At 57.8% G+C, this 21,269-nt stretch overlaps 1 protein-coding gene across 1 annotated transcript in view; it reads left to right on the plus strand.

The window, feature by feature from the left end:
• The window catches only part of ARHGEF10 (Rho guanine nucleotide exchange factor (GEF) 10), a 75,353-nt gene that overhangs the window by 3,265 nt on the left and 50,819 nt on the right, over window positions 1-21,269 (plus strand). Inside the window, exons 2-10 of the mRNA XM_012645865.1 lie at window positions 2,451-2,606; window positions 3,324-3,611; window positions 6,951-7,014; window positions 8,764-8,840; window positions 9,360-9,416; window positions 10,998-11,161; window positions 13,472-13,588; window positions 15,970-16,084; window positions 18,136-18,242. Of these exons, the coding sequence (XP_012501319.1) occupies window positions 2,451-2,606; window positions 3,324-3,611; window positions 6,951-7,014; window positions 8,764-8,840; window positions 9,360-9,416; window positions 10,998-11,161; window positions 13,472-13,588; window positions 15,970-16,084; window positions 18,136-18,242 (1,145 nt within the window). The remainder of the gene's footprint in view (window positions 1-2,450; window positions 2,607-3,323; window positions 3,612-6,950; window positions 7,015-8,763; window positions 8,841-9,359; window positions 9,417-10,997; window positions 11,162-13,471; window positions 13,589-15,969; window positions 16,085-18,135; window positions 18,243-21,269) is intronic.

Genomic DNA, 21,269 nt, shown 5'->3' on the forward strand with positions numbered 1-21,269 from the left:
TATTGGTAAGTTGCTGACATTAGCAATGTATTTTTGCCTGACAAACCCAGGTGGCAGTTGTTGTTTTATATGTGTTGGTTATTTGCAATGAGAGATTAAGTTTTTTGGTTAACGGCTTTATTGAGGAATCCACGGACTGCGCAGCTCGCCCACTGGGGTGCGCAGGGCGGCAGTTACAGCGCGTTCTCCAGTCAGGACAGCCTCGTCGCCGCACAGCGGGTGATAAGTGTCAGACTGAACTTAGATACTTTGTTGGTAATTCTTTTCCTCTTTAAGAAAGCTTTAATTAAAACTAAACTTGGAATGGCCAAAATGCAGAGCACTCACGGCACAAAACGCTGGTGAGGATGCGGACCCCCAGGGACCGCCGCTCGCCGACTGCGGTGGGGCGCGGACGGCCCCTACAGAGCCGCACACTCTCACCGCACGACCCGCATCGCGCTGCCCGGGTTCACCCAGTGAGCGGGAAACTGTCCCCGTGGAAACCTGCACGCGGATGTTTGCAGCAGCTTTGTGCGTAATCGCCAAGGCTTGGAAGCCGCCAGGATGTCCTTCCGTGGGCAAAGGGAGAAATGAACCGGTGCCTCCAGAAACTGGAATAATATTGGCACTGAGAAGAAACGAGCCATCCCGTCACAAAAAGACTGAAAACTCAAATGCGTGTTGCCGGGTGAGAGAAGCCGTCTGGAAAGGCTGCGTGCTGTGTGGTCCCGACTCCGTGACGCTCTGGAAAAGGCAAAGCCGCGAGATGGTGAAGGATCAGAGTTGTTAGGGGTCAGGGTGGGGTGGAGGGATGAACAGGGGCAGCACGGGGCGGGGCATGAAACTGCTCTGCGTGATGCCACGGTGCTGCGTACAGGTCCTCATGCTTCTGCACAGACCCGCGGAACACGCGGCGCCCAGAGGGCGCCCTCAGGTGGGCTGTGGACCTTGGTGGTGACGTCGCGACGTCGTGGGTGCGTCGACGGTAACAAACGCCCCACTTGGGGGTGTCGATGGGGGACAGGCCGCATGTGGGGGGCACAGGACATTCGGGAGCTCTCTGTACCTCCTGATCGCTTTGGCTGGGAACCTAAAACTGCTCTAAGACATTATCTGTTAAAAATACCCAGTCTCTGCTCCAGACCGTGTGGACACAGGCGGGGGACCGCAGGGGCGTGGGGCCAGCTCCGCACTCAGACAGGCTGTTTGCCTCCTTAGTAACCCAAGATTCAGGCCTGCACGGTCCACTAGGCTAAAAAATTAGGATTAATTAGAATTAAATAACCGGAACAAGCCAGTTCCTCAGTCACGCTGGCCACCCAAGAGCTGCAGCGGCGCTGGCCCCGGCCGTGCGACTGGCCGCGCTTTCCGTCAGCCTGGGGGTCCCCACGGGCAGCCCCTTGTCCGGCGTTTTAAAGATTGGATTGTCAGGTATCTTGTCTTTGCATTCCGCGTTTAGGCATAAGCTAAAATGGGCGTGGCCATGTTATGTCGCAACTATTAGGAAAAAACATGTCTTACAATTTTCTGTTTTGTAACTTGTAGAAATTCGTGTTTGCATCGATGAGTCGATTGACTGCCAACTGACCAGGGTAGACCGTCTGGTTACGTCCCCCGCGCAGACCTGGGCCACTGACCACCCCCCACCAAGACACTGGAGAGCCGCGCTCTTCCCACGCGGGCACAGCGTGGGTTCCCGTCCCCAGAGCTTGCGTTTCGTCCCTTCACAGACACTCAAGAGCCTATTTTGTACGCAGGGATCTCCGTGCTGTTTCAGAACATCTTAGTTCTAGGGCGTGCGTTTTTTTTTCCTGAACAAACCTTATAAAGAAAATGACCCTCTAATGATTTGAGATTGCAGCTAGTACAGGGTCCTGCTCCCTGAACAATAAATTCAGCTGAATTTTTCTTTTAAAAGTCTGATGAGAAATCTTCACGCGTGTGATGTAAAATGTGTTCTATCAGCAACCTTCACCCCTCCCCACCCCCGCCGAACAAAAAGCCGCCTTGGACAGAATCCCCCTACCGAGGCGAGAGCGCCCTGCGGCAGATTCTCCCAGCACGCCTGCGTGAGGGAGCACAGGTTGGGGACAGTCAAACGAGTGAACACCATCGCCGGGTTGCACGTTCCTCCCCCCTCGTTGGCTAATACACTGCTAAGCTTTGCTTTTTCCCATTTAATGTCTAAGTCCATGGCGTATGTATTTAAAACGTGAAAAGTTCTTTTCCTCCTTCCTCCTCGTTTTCTTTTCCAGCTGTGACTTGTGAGTCCTGCTGAAAGGAAATAAAAAATGGTGATGCAGCACTCTAACGATGCAGATTTCTCCCAGGAAACCTCGGCAGAGAGCGGCCTAGCGTCTCTGCCGTACGTGTGTGTCTCTGTCTCCTTGGCCCTTCTGTGGCTTTGTCTTTGTGCAGGATGTACTGGTGTACGTTGGCGCTGTGATGTGTGTTCCTTTAAACCTTAGAAAACGAAGCGAAGCACGATGCCAACAACAATGAGGAGGACGAGGGAGAGCAGTTCGACTTCGACAGCGGAGATGAAGTCCCAGAAGCCGACAGGCAGGCCCCCTCCGCGCCCGGCACGGGGACCGCGGCTGTGGGCGCGGCGGCCTCCCCGCCAGGTGAGTCCCAGGTGTTGCTGGTGGGGCCTGTGCGCAGGTGCGGTCGGGGCTCCCGAGTGTCTCCCGTTCTCCCCGCCTGGCTGGAGCGTTGCGGGGAAAGGATGTTTCTAGGAGCCGGAGACTCGTGATTTCCCCACGGTGAACCTGAAACGACTTTTCTGAGTTGGTGCGTTTCTTCCCTGCCTCCTGTTTTCCACAGTATTCGTTGTTGTCGTTATATTTATGTTTTGCAAAGAAACGTTTTGCTGTTTTCCGATAAACATCGCCTCATGGCTACGTCACCGTATTATATGAAATATTGAAGCCATTGGAGATGAGTTCACTGCAGGGGTTTGTGGTGTTAAGTCTGGAGGTGGGTTGGGCGCTTTTACCCTGACCAGACACACTGCTCGGACCTCGGTGCGGCCGGAGGACCAGCGCGTGCCTCCTTGTCCGTGCAAAGCCCCCTGGCGCGGCCAGCGATGCCTCTACGGCCTTCGCTCCCTGGACGAGCCGTCTCGGCGCAGCCAGGCGGGCGTGTCTCACCCCAGGGTGCCGGCTCCCTGCAAGGCTGCCCGTGCGCCGGGCCCTGAGGCTGCCTGCGATGCTCTGGGAGTGTCCGGGGCTCTCGCCGGGGACGGAGGTGGGATCCCCAGCTCCTTCTTGCCTGCGCCAGGAGGGGGTGTCCCTGCGCCCCTGCAGACTGGTCTGCCCACAAGTCCCTTTTGCGTCCTCCAGGAGGGGAAGGCGGAACCGCAGCCGACAGCATCGCAGGGGCAGAACCTGCCCAGCTCGCGGTCCCGGTGAAAGTGAACCCGTATTCCGTCATCGACATCTCGCCGATCCAGGAAGACCCGCCGCCAACTCCAGAGGGCAGCGCGGAGGAGGAGGGCGCGGGTCTGCTGGTGCCCAGCGGCTACGCGGTGCCCGTGCCCTGCGGCTACGCCGTCCCCTCCAGCCTGCCGCTGCTCCTGCCCGCCTACTCTAGCCCGGTCATCGTGCGCGCCGCGTCGCTGGACGGGGAAGGTACCGCCGCCCCTCCCCCAGCTTCAGGGGTCGGTTTGCAAAGTCGGAACACGAGTCCCAAATTCAGTTTCCTCTGTGGCAGGAGCACAGTTACGGACGGGAGTCAGAGTGTGTTGTTTGGAGAACCTTGAAATGAGGTCTGATCCCCAGTGCAGTGGCCTTGCTGTCAGGGAGGACCCACAGGAGAACTGCTCCCCTACCGCATGCACCAAGCCTCCTGCATTTTCTGGCCCCTGTCCCTTGCTAGTCTAAACTGGTTATGTTCTTGTGTGCTCTAGTGTCATCCGCGATGGCAGATTCAGGCTCCTGGAGGTCAGGGTCCGTCCAGCCGTCTCCATTCCGGGCCGAGGGCACTCGGGGGGAGGGGCTGGCGTGTCCCGTGAGCCCCGCGGGAGCCCTGGGGAGGTCAGGAGCGAGGACGGTGCAGGGAGGATGCGGGGGACAGTGTCCCGCGTCCCTGCCGAGGGCACAGAGCCAGGCCGCGGGTGACCCCTGTGCGCCTTCCTCCCTCTCCTGTGTCCAAGGCCACAGCCCCTGACAGGTGTGGTTTGGGGCCTTGGCCGCCACCTCCGCTCGGAGGGAGCAGGCCCTGTGCAGGTCCAGGTGCCCAGGGGCAGCGGAGGTCCAGAACCTTCCTCTGCCCGCGAGAGCCACCCTGGTCACCTTCAGAGCGGAGCCCTCAGGCCTCTGGCTGGATGTCTCCGTGTGGTTTTCCCAGGACACGCTGCAGGAATTCCCGGGCGTGTGAGATGTTCTCCTAACGGAGAACAGCAGCCTCTGAGAGGGAGACGCACGGTTCCCGTTGATTGAAAATTCCAGTGGGAAGGTCCTTTCCTTTCCAGTTAACAGTTGAGGAAAAAGTCTTCTTTAAAGGAAAATCTCGATTTTGAATTTGGGAAACCACAGAGGGTTTTCAGGATAGATGTCTTCCCACGCTCGTTCTGTCGAAGTTGGCAGTAATCCTGGGCTTTGCCGCGGTCCACAGCACTGTTCCCCTGTAACCGTCAGAAGTAAGAACCTTCCGAAATTAAGGGCGTGTGGATTGTGGAGAGTTTGCGCTTAAGGAAGACGTATTTTTTAAAGTAATTTGCTATTTTTAAATTACCTGTTTATTTTAAATGATCAAACTTCATTTAAAATAATTTTTCAAATACTTTAGAATGATTTTAAAACAAGCTCCTTATTTTTGTGTTGTCCACCTAGAGCCGATCGTAAAACTCTGCTGTAACAAAGACTCTGTCAGTGCCAGGGCGGAGGAACAAGTCACCCTGTGTTTGTCTTTTAATCCTTTAAGGAGAGATGAGTGCACGACCTCTTTCCCGAGGTGGAAAAAGCGTGGATTTTGGCCTCGCGCCTGGGTTCAAAGTCCGGCCGGACTTCCTGCCTGGACAGCCCTGCGGCTTCCGAGCGCCTGTGCCGTGGTCCTGCCTGGCCCTGCAGGGCTGTGCTGGGCGCACCTCCCAGCCAGGCTCCCTCCGCGCCCGGCGACGGAAGGTTCCGGCTGCTGCCTGGAGCACAAGCCTGGCCGCACTGGGGGGAGCGGGTCCCAGCATTTTTCCTGCTGACCAAGAGCAATTCTTGGGTGTCAGCGTCCGCTGGGGGCCGCGGTGCCCAGGTGCTCGCGGAGCAGAGAGAGACTGGGCGGTGCCCCTGGCGCACCTTCCCCGACCTCCCCGCCGGGCAGGTGTCGTGCGTGGGGGGCGCTCGGTGTGGGGGCGCTCGGTGTGGGGGCCCCTCATCTCCCGGACGGTGCACGTGCGGCCCACACGGACAGAGTCCGAGCTGTGCTCCGGCCGCCCCCGGGGGTGGTTCACTCTGGGAAGTGGGTTTGCTGCCCACCAGCACGTGCTGTCTGCTTCAGCTTGGGGGATATTTTCGTGTTTTGAGGGGTTATTCGGGTGGTTCTTGGAGGCACGGAGTGTGGTGGGAAGAGCAATTTTTGGAGCAGGCGGGTTTGATTTCGGATCCTGGTCCTGCCTCCAACTAGACACGGGCCCTTGGGAAGATGCCTCAGTTTTCCGTGGCCCAGAAAACTGCGCATGTCAATGCCGTGGGGTCTGTGGCGCTGCCCCGCAGATCCGGTCACCCGCATCTCGTCTGTGGCCACGCGGCATCCAGCCGTGTGGCCGCGCCCGGCATGACCAGGAGAACACATCTGTGGGTGAGCTCTCCAGGCTGAGCTCGGCTTTCCGGACCCTGGGTCAGCTTCCGCAGTTCTAACGGGTTTAAGAACCGTTGTGTAGCCACGAGATAAATTCCACTCAGAAGGCGTTTCGTGGTCGCCGTCCAGCGTAGCGATCAACAACCGGCAACCACTGAGCATTTTGCTCTCCTTCCCGCCACCGATTTCGGGCGCCCCGGGCGGTGGCGGAGCCGTCAGAGGACTTGGGGGGTCGTGCACGTGCGTGTAGCTGTCTGGGGCTCTCCGCAGCTCCCGCCCAGCCCTCGAGGCAGGAGCGTCCCCTCCTGGCCCCGCACACTCCTCGGGCTGTCTCGGATGGTCCAGTCCCGTCCCTCTGCACAGACCTGCACTGTGGCCTTGGCCACAAGCTCACCACCCGTCCCGCCAGCCACTGACAGAGGTGGGAAGGGAGCCCCACGGGACCAGGCCGGTGTGTGCGTGTGCGAGAGTTTGTGGGTGGAGAAGGTCCGTTGTCAAATCTCACAAGCTTCACTAGTGCTCCCTTGGAGAGCTTCAGTGTTTGCAGCAGATGCCTCTTCAGATAAATCACAAACGTGGCTTCCCGTGAACACACGGGGATGGGGGAGAATATTTCATTGCCACTTAGCTCTGGCCTGGTGTATCTGGGCTTATGGCTCTTTCCAAAGCCCTCAGGATATCACATTTCATTATAGTGCTGTTCTGAATACAGTTTACCTAAAAGCTAAACATTGCTAAATTTATCAGCTGATCTTTATGCTAAGATAAGCTTATCGTTGATAAGAAATGGAAATATGAAATCATTTTAAGGATAAACAATCAACTTTAGGCTGGGCACAGTGGCTCACACCTGTAGTCCCAGCACTTCAGGAGGCCAAGGCAGGGGATCGCTTGAGGCCAGGAGTTCGGGACCAGGCTGGACAACATAGTGAGACCCCATCTCTAAAAAAAATAGAAAAATTAGTTGGTGTGGTGGCACATGCCTGTAGTCCTAGCTACTTGAGGCTGAGGCAGGAGGATCGCTTGAGCCCAGGACTTTGAGGCTGCAGTGAGCTCTGATCACACCACTGCAATCTAGCCCAGGTCACAGAGTGAGGTCCTGTCTCAAAAAGAAAAATCAACTTCATCATTATTTTCATTCATCATAAAACAGCATTAATTTTTTTCTTTCCTCGCAGAGACACCGGAAGTCACAGAAGATCACCAGTTTAATTCTCTAAGCTCCGAGGACCCTCCAAACAGGTGACTCCATTCATCTCACACACTTGTTCTGAGTTCGTGCCTTTGTCCTGAGCTGTGAGCAGGGTGCTCCGAGGGCTCCCTGCCTCCTCCTCGGTTTCCTGAGGCGCCCGGGGTGTCCCCTGGGGCGGGCAGGGTCGGCAGCGGAGTGTGGGGATAAGAACTGAGTTTGTTTCAGGCATCGAGTTGCACCGGCCAGGCATGGCCGTGACTCTTGGCCCTGTTGTTGGTTTTCACACGGTTTTGGTCACGTAGGCCGGCCCCGTGACAGATCAGAGTGTACCTGCGTGAGCCCTTCAGAAGGTGCAGGGGGCACCTGGGAGCAGCTCTCCCCTTACTCGGGTCCCCCAGCCTGAAGACAGCATTGTGTCAGAAAACACATCCAGCCAAGACCTTTTATTTTATTCTGTGTAAAGTTAAAAATTAGTGGCGGCATGTTATCACCGGCACTCTAAAACTTACCACGAAAAACAGGTGCGTGGAAAGGACGAACGGTTTTGAGAAAAGGAATGTCGAAAGTGGTGTGAAAGTAGCCTCCAATGATTTTCGAAAGTGTGAAGTGTTAGAAACGTATGGAAACTATCAGGAATAATGTAAAATACCATTCGCGTTTGCTCCAGGTTTCTTCCGTTTTTACCTTTTTGGGGGGTAACTTTTTGTTTTGATATAACTTTAAATGTAAAAAGTGCAAGAACACGGCTTTTCTTCGTGGCGCATCCTCTGCCATGCGCAGGGCCACACCCGAACCTCGTGTCCCCGAGCCTGCGCGGTGTCGCACCTGGTCCCTCCCTTCACCCTGAAACCCGGATATTTCAGGTTTGTCAGGACTTTAGCACAAAGTGGTAGCGAGGGAGGGGCGGTGTCTTGCCACCTACCTTGATGTCAGTGATGCCCCCATGGGTGGGTTTTCCGGGGTGTTCCCTGCGTGTCTGGGTGGTCGCCCTCCTTCCTGTCCCTGCCCTCTGGCTCCTGCTCTCGCGCACGGCTTGGTTTGCCCCCAGCAGGACGCGGGCGTCGCGGGCCTTACTGCCACCATGTCCCCTTAGTGAGCATCTGTGCCTCTCACGGGACACGCTCAATTTGTCCCATGACCCTGATCTTGCCATTCTTCTGAATAGAGTGTTCCCCAGGCTTCTGTTGCCCACAGGCTGACACCTGCGTCTTATGTGGTGGTCTCACGTGTCTCTGGAGTTGGAGAGGCCGAGCCTGCCTGGTGCCTCCACCCCAGCAGCGGGGGCGCCCCCAGGAGGCCCCCAGAGGGGCTGATGAAACTTGGGGACAGTCGGGCCTTTCGCAGCAGGGACCGTGTTCCTACTGCACCCCCCGTCCTGGACACCTTGCTGGGCACGGGCTGAGCACGCGTGAGCGCTCGGTTACAGAGTTACGGGGGGAGATTTGAACCTGGGGTGTCCGATGGCACCGCCTGGGAAAGCACTTAATCCCCACGCACGGTAGCACACACACACACATATTCACACGCACGTATATATTCATACATATTCACACACATATTTACACACAAACGCATGTATTTACGCACACGTGCACACATATATTTACACACAAACACGTATTTACGCACACATGCACACACATGTATTTACACACACATTTACACACAAACACGTATTTACGCACACGTGCACACACACATATATTTACACACACACACACACGCGCGCACACTAGGGCATCCAGCAACCTAATGCGGGGAGCCCTTCTCCTGTCTGACTTCGGTCTGTTCTCTTTCAGCGAGGACCAGGTGGGTAAAGACGACGGCGCACTGGCCCGCTGGGCAGCGGATCCGGCCAACACGGCCTGGATGGAGAGTGAGTCCTGCCGGCACCGGGGTGGGGGGCGGGGGACGGTGTTCGCTTTCCTCCGCCCCAGGCCAGCTCCAAAGCTCTGGAGCGGCTCGTTGGCTCCCGCGTGGTGAGCGTGCCGGGCCTCCCGCCTCATCCCATCGAGCACCCCTCCGCCCTCCCCGTTTCCCCTCGCACCAGGTTTGCTTTTGTGACAGTAGTTACGGATTCGGGGACAGACACGCTTGCTCACAGCCCGTCCCCGCGTCGTGCCTGCGTCCCCAGGCAAATGTGTAACCGAACACAAAGCCACAGAGCTCCTTATTGGTGGTACTTTACAGCTGGCCCGCGTAGGGCGATGTCCTTCATTCCCAGCAAAATATTCTGCCCTAAAATTAATGCATCTGCTTTGCCGATGGGCTGTTAACTGCGCTTAGACGCTCTCTGAATAACTGTGACGTCACGGGGACCGCGGCCCCCTCTGACTGCAGTCGCGCCCCCTTCGTGTGACTCAGTGCTTGAAGTTTTCCTCCCTTTCTCTTCCAGACCCTGAAGAAGCAATCTACGACGATGTCCCCAGGGAGAACTCGGACTCTGAACCAGGTTCGATTCTGTCTGGAATTGAGTTTAAGGGTTCGGTTTGGCAGCTTTGCCTCTGCCCGTGAAGTGGCCGTCTGGTGCGTGCGTAACCCCGGGATGGCAGCCGCGCACTCTCTCCGTGTTTGCGTGTTGCGTGGCGGCTCGTGGATGGTATGCAGTAGAATATCAGTGTGTGTGCACGCGTGTGTGTGTTTATATTTCAACGCTTGAAATAGGGAGGTTATCGTGATCACCCCAGGGAAGCAGGAAGGGCTAAGATACGGAGGAAACGAGCAGAGAGGTGAGAAGCAGCAACGTATATCTCATAAATGGTACAGATGAGAAAACAGAATCAGGAAAGGTCATATTCGAAGAAAGAATGACTGAGAATTTTCTAGCATTAAAGAAAGATATAAATCCTCAGGTTTTAGAGCAACAGATTCAAAGCGGGTTTAATTCTGCGTCAGTCCACACCTGGGCAAACGCAGTCGAAACCGCAGAGCCCCAACCCCACAGTGAGACCCTTGCCAGTACCAAGAGAGAAAATGTGGCCACCCGCGAGGACCCGCAACCCGGGAGGAGCCAGGGACCCTCCAGGCTGGGCCCCGGGCTGAGTGCCCCCGCCGAGGAGCTCGTGCGAGCCAGCGATAGAAGTTAGAGACACCGGCGTTCTGGGAGGTCAGAGAATCGTCTTTGTTCTCTGAAGGTCCTGCTAGCAGCATAGCATTGAAAATAGAAAGCCCACGTGTCCGCCCCGGCTCCCCGCGCGTGCACAAGTCAGGGTGTCCCATGGGTCTTGCATTCGAGGCCTTTGCGCCTGTTTGAAGAGGCCCCAGCCGTGGGTTGAGTCTTTTTGCCGGTTAGGGCCGGGTAGCCTGTGAGGCAGCGCGGCTCAGTTTACCACGTCGCAGAACGGGGATCACGCAGCAAAGACGCACACCTTGCCCTCGGCGTTGCAAAACACGGGTCCCCTGTCCTTGTGTTTGGTGACGTGAGCACGGCGTGTCCTTCTCTGATTCCGAAATGACTGATGCGATAGAAGCCGTCCACACGCAGTAGCAGATTACGTTTTATTAGAGCGTTTTTATCACAGAAAAAATCTCACCATTGTTCGGCAGGAGCCTCACTCGTGCTGCACTTGAATCTCTGCCGCCTGTCTGTCTGTCTGTCTGTCCACCCCTCTCCCCACCCATCCGTCCCCGATCGGCCGTCGCCCGCTCCCTACCTGCAGTCTCTCTCCCTGTCAGTTCTGTATCTATACCATTTATTTTTTTATAATTCATACATTTACATAAAGATTTTCCTTTGTGGAAAGTTCTCTGTGGCTGACACATTATTTGGCACAATCATGTCGGATTGTCGTGGCCAGTGTCACGGACCACCCGAAGGGCTTTTCTCGGCCCCTACGCGTCACCGCCCGTGTGGCGGAGGTCTGTGTGGTGCCTTTCCAGGGCGTAGCCGGGGTGCCACACTCCCCTGGGATTATCCAGCTGTGCCGCCACCCCCGACTCTAGGCGATTTGGCAAAACCACAGACAAGCACACGACAGTCGGCAGCGAATTCTAAGTCTGTGTGTTAACTTCACTGTGGAATTTATGCATCCAGAGGAGATGATTTACGATGACGTGGAGAACGGGGAGGAAGGTGGAAACAGCTCCTTGGAGTACGGGTGGAGCTCGAGCGAGTTTGAAAGTTACGAAGAGCAGAGCGACTCCGAGGGCAAGAGCGGGATGCCCAGGTCCTTCCTGCGCGGCAACCACAAAAAGCAGGTACGTGTTCAGTCCGCGTGTCGGGGACGGCACACTGCATGGACGTGTGCTTGGGCCTCGGACATACGACCGCGACTCACGCAACACGCAAATGTTATTCGTTAAGATGCTGACACGTGGTCTGGGGGAAGCATGAGGTATGGGGGGCAAGGCAGAAGGGTCTGTCGTTTCGTGTAAGTGTGATCATGGGAGGATTTGGGAAATCAGACTTTTATAAACTAAATCGCCCGAAAGGTCTCAGGCGAGCTCACTACCTTGAGGATTTTAGGAAAGTGAACAATTATTCTCTGAACTGTTTGTGTTGCGTGTTTTGCACGGTGCACGTGACTCTGCTTGCCGGCACGCCGAGCAGATGCCGCAGACACGCACCGCTGCACTTTGCTTCCAGCGTGAACAGGGAGATGCGAAAATGGATGTTAAAAATGGCGTCAAAGGACAGAAGCTTCTGAGCCGCTCCACCATGATCCCTTCTTAAAGGAGTTTTTAGACTTTGTTTTTGTGTGTGTGGAAAAGTCATTAGCTTGAGGTCCAGGGAGACACCAGAGCTTGAAAGAGCGAATTCTGGAGCTGGGGACGTGGGAGGGGCTGGGCCGGCACCCCCTGGTCGAGGAGGCTTCCCGGTCCGGAGGTGCCTGGCTGTGCTGTCTGTTTTGCTGGTGGAGTTTTTATCCGGCTGTTTGCGGAAGGGCGAATCTGTGCTGATCCACGGTAATGTCCGTGCGCTTCACGCACTCTCCGTGTGAGGTCCAGATGCAGGCCACGCGCAGTCCCGGTCCCAGCCGGCCAGTCGGACGCCGTCCTTGGCGCCGACTGACCTGGGGCCTGACCTTGGGGCCACTGGTGTGGCCAGTTTTCCCCCACCTGACCCCCAACAGCCCCTGGGAACAGAGATGCATTCCTAGATGTGGCTGCCCCGCCCGTGTGGTTTACAGGTTATTATGGGTTGCTTGGGTTTCCCACATTCTGTGAATTTGTTTCATGAAACTCAGGAAGAATCTGCCCATCCGTGGTGGTCAGTTCACTGCCCAGTGTTATTAACAAGCTTTGACCAGGAGCGGTGGCCAGAATTATGACAGCTGAGATTTACACGACAGATGAGGTCAGGCTTGCAGTTTGTCATGGCCAACAGGATACTTAGCTCACACGGCCCAGTCAGAAACCCATGATTTAACCCGAGCTTTGCGAAGAATGTTGGGCTCTGATTGGGTAGAGCGTCCAGTGGGCCTCGGGACGCCTGTTAGAGCACTTACGTTCCGTCTTCACGGCGGGTTATGGGCAAACGGGGCCAGGTCGGGTGGAGCACGGGTGAGCCCGCCGGCAGCATCGGTAAAGGAAAACCCCGCCCGCCTTGCCCTCAGCCTGCCCGTGTTCCCGAACGAGCACCTGGAATGCCTGGTGCGTGTGGGTGGCTGGGCAGCCGCTACATGCCGGGAGAAGCAGAGTGGAAGCTCCGGATTGGTCTGTGGGGCGGATAACGACGCAGGAGCCCAGAGCGCTGCCTTTCCCTCCGCCTCCCGCACCTCCACGCGCTAGAGCAGCGCCCTGGAACAGGGTGGGACGCGGGGCGGGTGCAGACAGGGAGCCCCGGGGTGAGGCCCGTTCAGGTGGCACTGCCTAGGAGTGCCGGCTTCCCAGTGTAAACAGTCGTATTTTAAAAACGGCCAAAATAAAACTATAGGTTGCTCAAGACTCATCTCAAACACGGTCTCAAAGTTTTATTAAAAATTGCCTAAAGCGTCCCTGACGTGAGGACTGGCCCTCGCAGCAGCGGTGGGCCCAGCCGTGCGCACACGAGGGTCGCTGGCCGCACGGAGGGTCTGCAAGGTCCCTGGCGTCCTGTCAGCGTGCGGACGGTCAAGAACCTGTGCCGGCCACGTCCAAACATGTCACCCTCAGTACACTTCCGAATGCAGGCATCTTTGCTTGGTGCTGACATGAAAGAAGAATTTTATGCATATTTCGTATGTTGATAATTTTGATCCCATCAAAACATAAACGAGCAATTGTGCACAGATTATTTTGTACATTTATCTGCTCTTGTCCGGCACGGAGAGTCTGCGGTCTGGCCCGTCTGAAGCCGCGTCTGCCCTGCCATGACGCGCTCTGCTCACTGCTGTGTCCGTCCCCCAGGCGGCGGCGGGGCTAGCGATCGGGGCTCCCGCGTGGCGGGTGCGGTCCCCGGAGGAGCCGGGCGTGCGAACGCCACCGGCCGCGCGAACGCCACCGGCCGCCGCCGCCGTCCTCCCGCTGCAGGATCGTCTTGCGGTCCCGACACAGCCGTGAGTGACGAGCTGTCTCTTTGTGCTGTAGCTGTCGCGCGACCTGAGCCGGCTCAAGGAGCACTATGAGAGAAAGGTGAGGGAGCTGATGGCCAGCACGGTGGGCGCCGTGGAGCTTCAGCAGCTGAGGCAGAAGCAGGAGCTGAAGGTAGAGTGGCAGGCGCTGGCCGGCGCGGGCAGCGCGAGCGCCAAGCAGACGCGCCGCGGCAGGAGAAACCCGGCGGCTCCGCTGAGCGCCGGCCTGGGAGCAGCAGTTCTCAAAGTGCGGGCCAGGGGTGGTCGGCGTCACCCAGATGCCCGCGGGGTCTCACGGATGTGAGACGCGGTCCACCCCTCGCTTTCATGCGTGAACGGAGGGGCCTCCGTGGCCCCACAGCCGACGGGCGCAGAGTCCGGCTGTGTCCAAGAAGTTCAAGACCACGCCGCTCTCCTGTTTGTAAAACGTAGTGATTCTCATGAATATGTTATTTAAGATAACATATAAGAGATTTATTTTTTTAAATGAATAGCTATAAAAATATTAAATTTTTCCTCAGTTTTAACATCTATCGTAAATATAGACAAATAAAACCCCAATAAACCAAAGCCATTTGGGGTTCTCGGTGATTTTTGGGAGTGTGAGGTGCTCCCGAGACCCAAGCTTGAGAACTGCTGGGTTTGGATGTCGCGACGGTCACGTCTCCGAGACGTGTTTTAAAAGGGCACTGTCAAGTAAGGTTCGCTCCAATTTGGTCTTCGTCCCCTTGATGTTTTGTGATTCGTTCGTGAGAGTTGAATGACGCTCCCCTAAAACAGACGTCAGTTCAGAAGCGTTTCATTCCACACGTGCTGTGCTCAGGCCCGGAGGCCGTGGGGGCGCCCGGGAATCCCGCACGTGGCTGGTGTCCCCGTGGGGCCGTGACGTGGGGCCCGGGGTGGCGGGCAGCCCGGGGTGGAGTGGAGGGGCCAGCGCAGGGCGGTGGACGGTGCCGATTGGAAACACCTGCAGGTGTGGCCGCAGCGAGGGCCATGCCAGCCCAGCGGCCGGGCCCAGCGGCCTCCCTTCATTTAGTCCGAGGGGACCTGGCGGGGACGTGACTCGGGCCAGTCATTCACCTCCCAGAGCCGGGTCTTCCGCTGCTTCACGCGGAGCTGGGATCCGGGTGGCGGGACCCTGACCCGGACAGGCCAGGGGGGTCTGGGGTGAGGAAGAGCAGGGTCGGGAAGGAGCGAACTCGAGGCGCTTTGCTGTGAAACAAGTGGGAGGCGCCAGGGCGGGGCCGGGTCCACTGGCGGTGGGGGAGACGGGACCTGGCGAGATCCGCCAGGGTGGGGCAGCAGGACGCGGCCCCTTGTTGGGGCGGAGGGAGGCGGAGTCGGGAGCCCCGTGCCTTTGGTGTGTTTGAGGCCGTGGGGAGGAGGACGGCTGTGCAGGTGGCGGACTTGCGGTTGGGCGCTGGCTGGGCAGTGCACGTGGTGCGTCCCCATCACGTGAGTGGTGGCCCGGGGTCGTCCTTAGGAGGCAGTGGAGCCTGCAGTGTCTGGTCAGGGCTGGCGCCGTGCCTGCTGTGTGTCTGCGCTGCCGGCCGCGGGCCGCCGTCTGGGAGCCGAGCAGGCTCCTTGGAGAGGTCGGTGCGAAGGGGCGTTGGTCTGTCCCCCAGCAGGGCACTTGGGTTTTCTCTAAAGATCACGCGGTGTCCAGAGGCCAGTACTCGGGTGTGAGGTTGCGAAAGACTAAGACACGAAACACCTCGGCCAGGCAGCGTGGCCGCCTCCCTGTCACCGGGGAGGCCCAGGCGGGAGGTCGTTCGAGTCCTGGGCAACGTAGAGAGACCCCGACTCTAAAAAGAAAAAAAAAAGATTAGAACTAAAATGCGCAGATGTGCCGGGAGCTCCAGGACGGTCGTGAGTGATGGTCAGGTCTGGCCCAGGAAAGCAGACCCAGCAAGCCCCGGGCCACGCGGGACGTGGCGGTTCCGCCCCTGAGGTCCCTGCAGGGTGGCAGCAGGTCCTTGTCGCTGGGCCTCCCCTTCGGCCATGGTTGGCGCTGGGTCCTCGCGACCTCAGTGGGAAGGGGCCCCGTGAATGGCTGGCGGCGCCTCCAGCGGGTCACGGGCAGGAAGGGCCCCCGTGGGAGGCGTGAGGCTAAACTGGGGCCACGAGAGTCTGCGGTTAGTTCTGCCCTGGATTTCGGGCAGGTGCTTTGACGTCTGTGCGCTGCAGCGTGGCACCTGTGGCCTCTGCAGACCTCTTTGTGTCTGCAAGGGATTGTGGGAAACGCCGAGACCGACTTCTCAGCCACGTCAGGGAAACACTCTGTTTTTAAAGTTCGTTCTTTCCTTTTTTCAGCACACAAAACCAAACAAAAAAATAGCCCCCAACCACACACACACACAATAACCACGAAAACTCTCCCAAATCGAAAAGCCAATTTCAGGTAACGTTTCAAGCCCGAACGCTACTTGACAGTATTCTTTTAAAATAAATTAATCGGAAGCAGAATGTTACTGACTCATCCCGCATCTCACGTGCTTCCTTTTCTTCGAACAGATGCAGAAGCTCATGAAGGCCGCCAGGGAGGGCACCAAGGACGGGCTGGAGAAGACCAAGGCGGCCGTGAAGAGGGGCCGCTCCTTCATCAGGACCAAGTCTCTCGTCTCTCAAGGTCCGTGACCGCGAGTCTGCGCGGGAACGACCCCGGCTCTGCGGGTCCCCGTCCGTGGCAGCCGTGTCTGTGGTGGGGGGCGGCAAGGGCCCCGGCGGCGTGGCGCAGTCGAGAGTCGCAGGCTAGACGGATGAAGGGATTCGCCGCCGCGGGCAGCGGTTCCCCTGTTGCCATCTGCTCTGCAGAGCGCGGTCCGCTCCCCCCAGATACGCTCAGGTGTGCAGACCTGGGGCGGGCGGGTTCTGAGCAGGGTCCCAGATTCCGTGTTCACAGAGCACTGGCGCTCCGGGGTGTGTTCACCGTCCTGGGGGACGGAGGTCGTCCACTGGGAAGGTGGCCTTCCAAACGGGCCGTAGGAACCTGTTCCTGGTGCAGGAAGATTCAGGATGATACCAGAATTTTCCGGTTTTTCTAAAAACCTCATCCAGGCAGCAGTTCATACGTGAAAAGGACACGTGTGCAGATATGCCGCACGCTGACAGCGGCTGCAGGCCAGGGACCATTTACTACCCGAGAAGGTTTCCGGAACCGCTGTGCGTGGAGAATTGAGCGCTGGCTTTGTGGGAGGCGGCTCAGAGGCCGGGACTCTGCAGTGGTCGCTGTGGCTCTGACCGGTTCTTCTGCGCCCTGGTTCCCTGTGTCTCCACGCGAGCTAAGGTGCCCTGCACGGGGTCGGCGTCCGGGGTCAGTGTCCGCGAACGCGCTTAGGAAGGACTTTGCTGTCTCGGTCTCTGCAGGGAATGGCCTGGGAACTGTATGTAAGTGGAACTTAACCAATCAGGCCTTTTTCTCTTTCAACCCTGACGAAGTCCTCAGCGTCTCAAACAGGACGGAGGAGGACGGGGTGTCAGGCCCCCCGGGGGGTCTGCTTGGTGAAGGAGACAGGTGTGTGCGTCCTGATAAGATGTGCAGGGAAATCTGTGCCGGGGACACCAGCGGGGCAGCCTTCGTGGAGGCGGCTTTTGTGCAGCCCGCGAAGGCCGGGCAGGGCTGTCGGGTGGGGAGTCTGGGGTCTGGGGCTGCGTTCGGTGCCGCGCAGAGTGTGCTCTGCCCCCGGCAGCACCGCACCGCCTGGGTCCCAGGTTCGGGGAGCTGGTTAGAAACAGCCACGGCGGCCCCCGCAGGCGCTGAGGTCTGCAGGCCAGCGTGGTCCCCGGGAGGCGATGGGCAGCGGTCGGAGCGGCCCTGGTCCAGGCTGCGGGAGGAGCCAGGACTGGCCTCTGGTTGAGGGGGCTGGTCGTCGGGGGCCGTGGGGAGGTCGGCGGAATCCAGGCAGAGCCTCAGTGTGCCGAGTGTGGAGTGCGAGGCGCGGACTGAACCGGTGTTCTCCGTCCTGCGTGCTGGCGAGAGTCGGCCGCCGCGCTTTTCACGAATGCGGCGTGCCGGCCGCCACCCCGTGCGGTCAGTCCGTCTCCGAGAGAGGAGTCTGGACAGTGGTCGGGTTTCCCCTGAGATGACGCCTCAGTGTACCAGGGTTTCGGATCTTTGAGTGAGAAAAACTCAGTTTCTGTGACCCACTTTGTGGATTCTTTAAGGTAGTTAGCGGTATCCAGGTTTCTTAAAAAAATTGCAAATCTAGTTTTGATTTGAACTGTTTGATTTTGGGAAAGTTGTGCTTTTTCAGACTTATAGAGACGGGGCAGATGGAAGATCAAGAGACATGCAAAGTCCCACCCAAGCCCCTGTTATCCTCCATTCTTAGCAGCTGCTCCTTGTTTCTGATTGTGATATTTTACAGATTAAAAAATTAAAGTATTTAGGTTCTAAAATATTGCTGCTTTGCCATCTAGCTATTCCAGTGACACCCCTGCCTTTTGTGATTAAACTTCAAATATTGAAAATTTCAAATATTGGCCGACTCTTTCTTCCCCTTATGGGAAGGATACTTTGTTGGGTTTGTTACATTGCGCTGCACTAACAGCCCGCGGGGAGAAGCACGGAAAATGGAAGTGTCCTCATGGAACCTTTGCTTGACGGCTTTTCTTACTGTGGAAACTTGTTGTGAATGTATTATCTTGACGTAAAGCTCACGCATTTTGACTTTTTTTAAGATCACAGATCTTGTCTTGAGGAGGAGCAGAACGTGTTCATCGAGGTCGACTGCAGGCACCCGGACGCCGTGCTGACGCCCATGCCCGAGGGTTTATCTCAGCAGCAGGTGGGAGGAGCCGCGTTTGCTGATGTCTGGATGTTTGCGCGCGGGGTGGGGGTCGGTGGTTCGCGTTGCCTTATCTTCGGGTGAAAGGAAGAGAGAACTTCAGCAAGAAGAGCGAGACCACGGAGTTGTAGGCCGTCCAGGGTAGGGCTGATGCTTTTCAGTGGATTTGGGTTTTCCCCAAGTGGGCAGCGTGGTGTGGACAGGGACATACCTGGATGCGTAGACAGAGATGGGGGCAGAGACAGGTGGGCAGATCGATCCGCGTAGAGCACAGTCGGGTTAGAGAGGAACAGCACAGAAATGCCTGGGGGCAAGGTCAGGGCTTGAACCAAGATTGAGCGGGACACCTACGAGCTGCTAACTCCTGGCCAGGCTGAGATAGGCTCACGTTTCGTGCAGCTGAAGCGCAGAGACGGGGGAGGCGTAGGCAGAGCTGGGGGGCAATTGCTCGGTCGCTGCCCCTGGGGGCGTGTGCTGCGCGCCGGCCCTGTGCGGAGTCCCAGACACGCGTCGGTGCAGTTCTCCCTGCACGTCCCCACAGTGCCGTCGGGACGCGTCTCACCTGGGGAGGCCCCGGCGCAGGCGCGGTCAGTGGTCGGAACCTCGTCCCCAGCTGTGTGAGGACGAGTCCCGTTCCTGGACTCTGTGCCTCTGACCACAGCCCGGCCGCCGAGCCCGCTGTGCGCCCCAGCGGGAGGCGGCCCTGAGCGGCTGCTGCCGGAGGAGGGTTGTTGACAGATGTTCCCAGGAAGGAAGACTCTGGCACTCTGCCCACCCTGCGGTCGGGCTCACCCACCCGGCTTAGCCCCATGAGTCAAAGGCGGGAGTGGGTCACCGAGCGCGTCTTGCCATCCGACGAGGCTCAGAGCCGGACACTCACCCACCCAGCCCTCTACCACCGGGCACCGGCCACGGCTGGGTCCCTGCTGGTCACTGAGGGCGCTCGGGATTGGGGCGGGACTGGTCTCGGAGAACGCGGCGCAGCGGGAAGGGTGAGAGCAGAAAGTCCAGACAAGGCAGAAGGCTCAGAGGAGACGGTGCGTGAAGTCGGGGACCTTCGCAGGCAGGACGCTGACAGAGGGCAGTGGCCAGCATGGGAGGGGCCGGAGAATCCGTTCTGTGCCCTGCGGCTAACAGGCCTCCACCTCTGTCTCTGCGTCCCCTCGTTTTCCCGGGTGGCCTCGGGTGGCAGGGGCAGTGTGTGGCCAGTGTCACCCTCCAGAGCCCTCCCGGGCCTGACTCCCCCAGCCTGGCTCGTCCCCGGGGGGAGCTGGGTGTCTCTGGCCACCTTGGTCACTCAGTGTCTTGCAGCCCCTTCCTTGTCTGGGACATGGGGGTGTCCGTGCCCGGGGTGCAGGTCACATGATAATGGTTCGGGGAAATGCGCGTGAGGGGCTGGCCTGACGTCAGTGAGCCCCGCCAGCCCCGAGCGAGTGGTGGCTGGGATCATGGTTACGCAGCGTAGCCGTGTGTGGGATTTCCGTGTTTTCCATCCAGCCTGCTTTCTCTCAGTCGTGATTCACGTCGATTATTTTTTCCCGTGGCAGCTCTGTTGTCTAAAGGACTTTTCTTTTGAAAGGTTAAACCGGGGGTGTTGATGCCTTTTAATTCTTTTTTCTGGTCTAAAATTGAAAGGAGGTGACGAAGCTATAAGGAACAATGCTGCATCTTGAATGTTCTGTCGATGCCCATGGGTGGGGAAGAACGGAAACCTTTCATTTCGTGGTTCTCGCGTCCTGCTCGAGCACCCTTGACGCTGACGGACCAAGGATCCTGTCCTGTCCCCATGCCGGGCTGGGGCACCAGGGACAGCCGTCAGGCCCCCGAGACAGCTGCTGTGCCTGTCCCCAGCCCTGGCTCTCTCCGGCCACCACTGCCCGCCCTCCTTGTGGGGCCGCCGCCCTGGTCTGTTCTGTGGGGTTGGTTTCTCCTCCGTGACCTCGAGCTTGTGGTGCCAGGAAGATGGTGTCACGTCAGAGCCTCCCGCCCACCCCTGCCGGGCCTGCGACTTGATATGTGGAACTTAAGTGCAGGGAAACGCTGGCTTCACGTGCAGTAGCCGTGAAATCTGAGACTGATTTCCTCTTTGTGTTTTGAGTTGTCTCAGACCATTCCAGATCCTTTGTCCTGATGCACTGGAATCACCTCGGGACTTCAAAATGTGTGTATGTCAATTCCTAGGTTTGGCCCCAAACGTTGTGACTCAGGAGCCTTGGGGTCGTGTCTGGGAACCCGAATTTTGGCACAAGGGTGGCTTGTGGGCAGCCGCTCTGTCCCCAGGGTCTGAGCCGGCACCATACGGTGGAGCCTCCGGCCGCCCTGTCCTGTGAGTCGGCCACGGCGCGGCGGCCATGGCTGGGCAGCGCTGAGCCTCCCGCTTCTAATCTCACGTGCGTCTGGTCTTAACCCTGGCCACACCGGTATTTTCATAAATACGTCAGTTTTTTTGTAGTTGCCCTAGAAGGGTTGGTTTTTGCCTTGCTTTTGAGACTGAATAGTCCTTTTTAAAAAGAGGATGGTCACGCCTTGTTGATAGTGTTTTCTCGATCTTGGTTGCCCTGGAATCTGCTTGACTGCGGGATTTCCTTTGAGTGAAATGCTCCCTTCACCCACCAGGTGGCGCTGCAGTCTTCGGAGAGCATCACGCAGCGCCGCGGGTTGCCTGGAGCTATCCTGGTCTGTGCCTGTGTGCACGTGTTTGTGTGTGGTGTGTGATGCGTGTATACGTGCGTTCGTTATCCTGGTCTGTGCCTGTGTGCACGTGTTTGTGTGTGGTGTGTGTAGGTGTCTGCATGTGTGCGAGTGCATATGTGTGGTGTGTGACGTGTGTAGGTGTCTGCATGTGTGCGAGTGCATATGTGTGGTGTGTGCATGTGTGTGGTGCGTGCATGTGTGTGTGGTGTGTGTAGATGTGTACATGTGTGCGCATGCATGTGTGTGTGGCATGTGTAGGTGTGTGCATGTGTGTGGTGTGTGTGTGGTGTGTGTGTAGATGTGTACATGTGTGCGCATGCATGTGTGTGGCGT

Source organism: Propithecus coquereli, unplaced genomic scaffold (genome assembly GCF_000956105.1).
Source record: "Propithecus coquereli isolate 6110/MARCELLA unplaced genomic scaffold, Pcoq_1.0 Scaffold238, whole genome shotgun sequence".
Taxonomy (NCBI): Eukaryota; Metazoa; Chordata; class Mammalia; order Primates; family Indriidae; genus Propithecus; species Propithecus coquereli.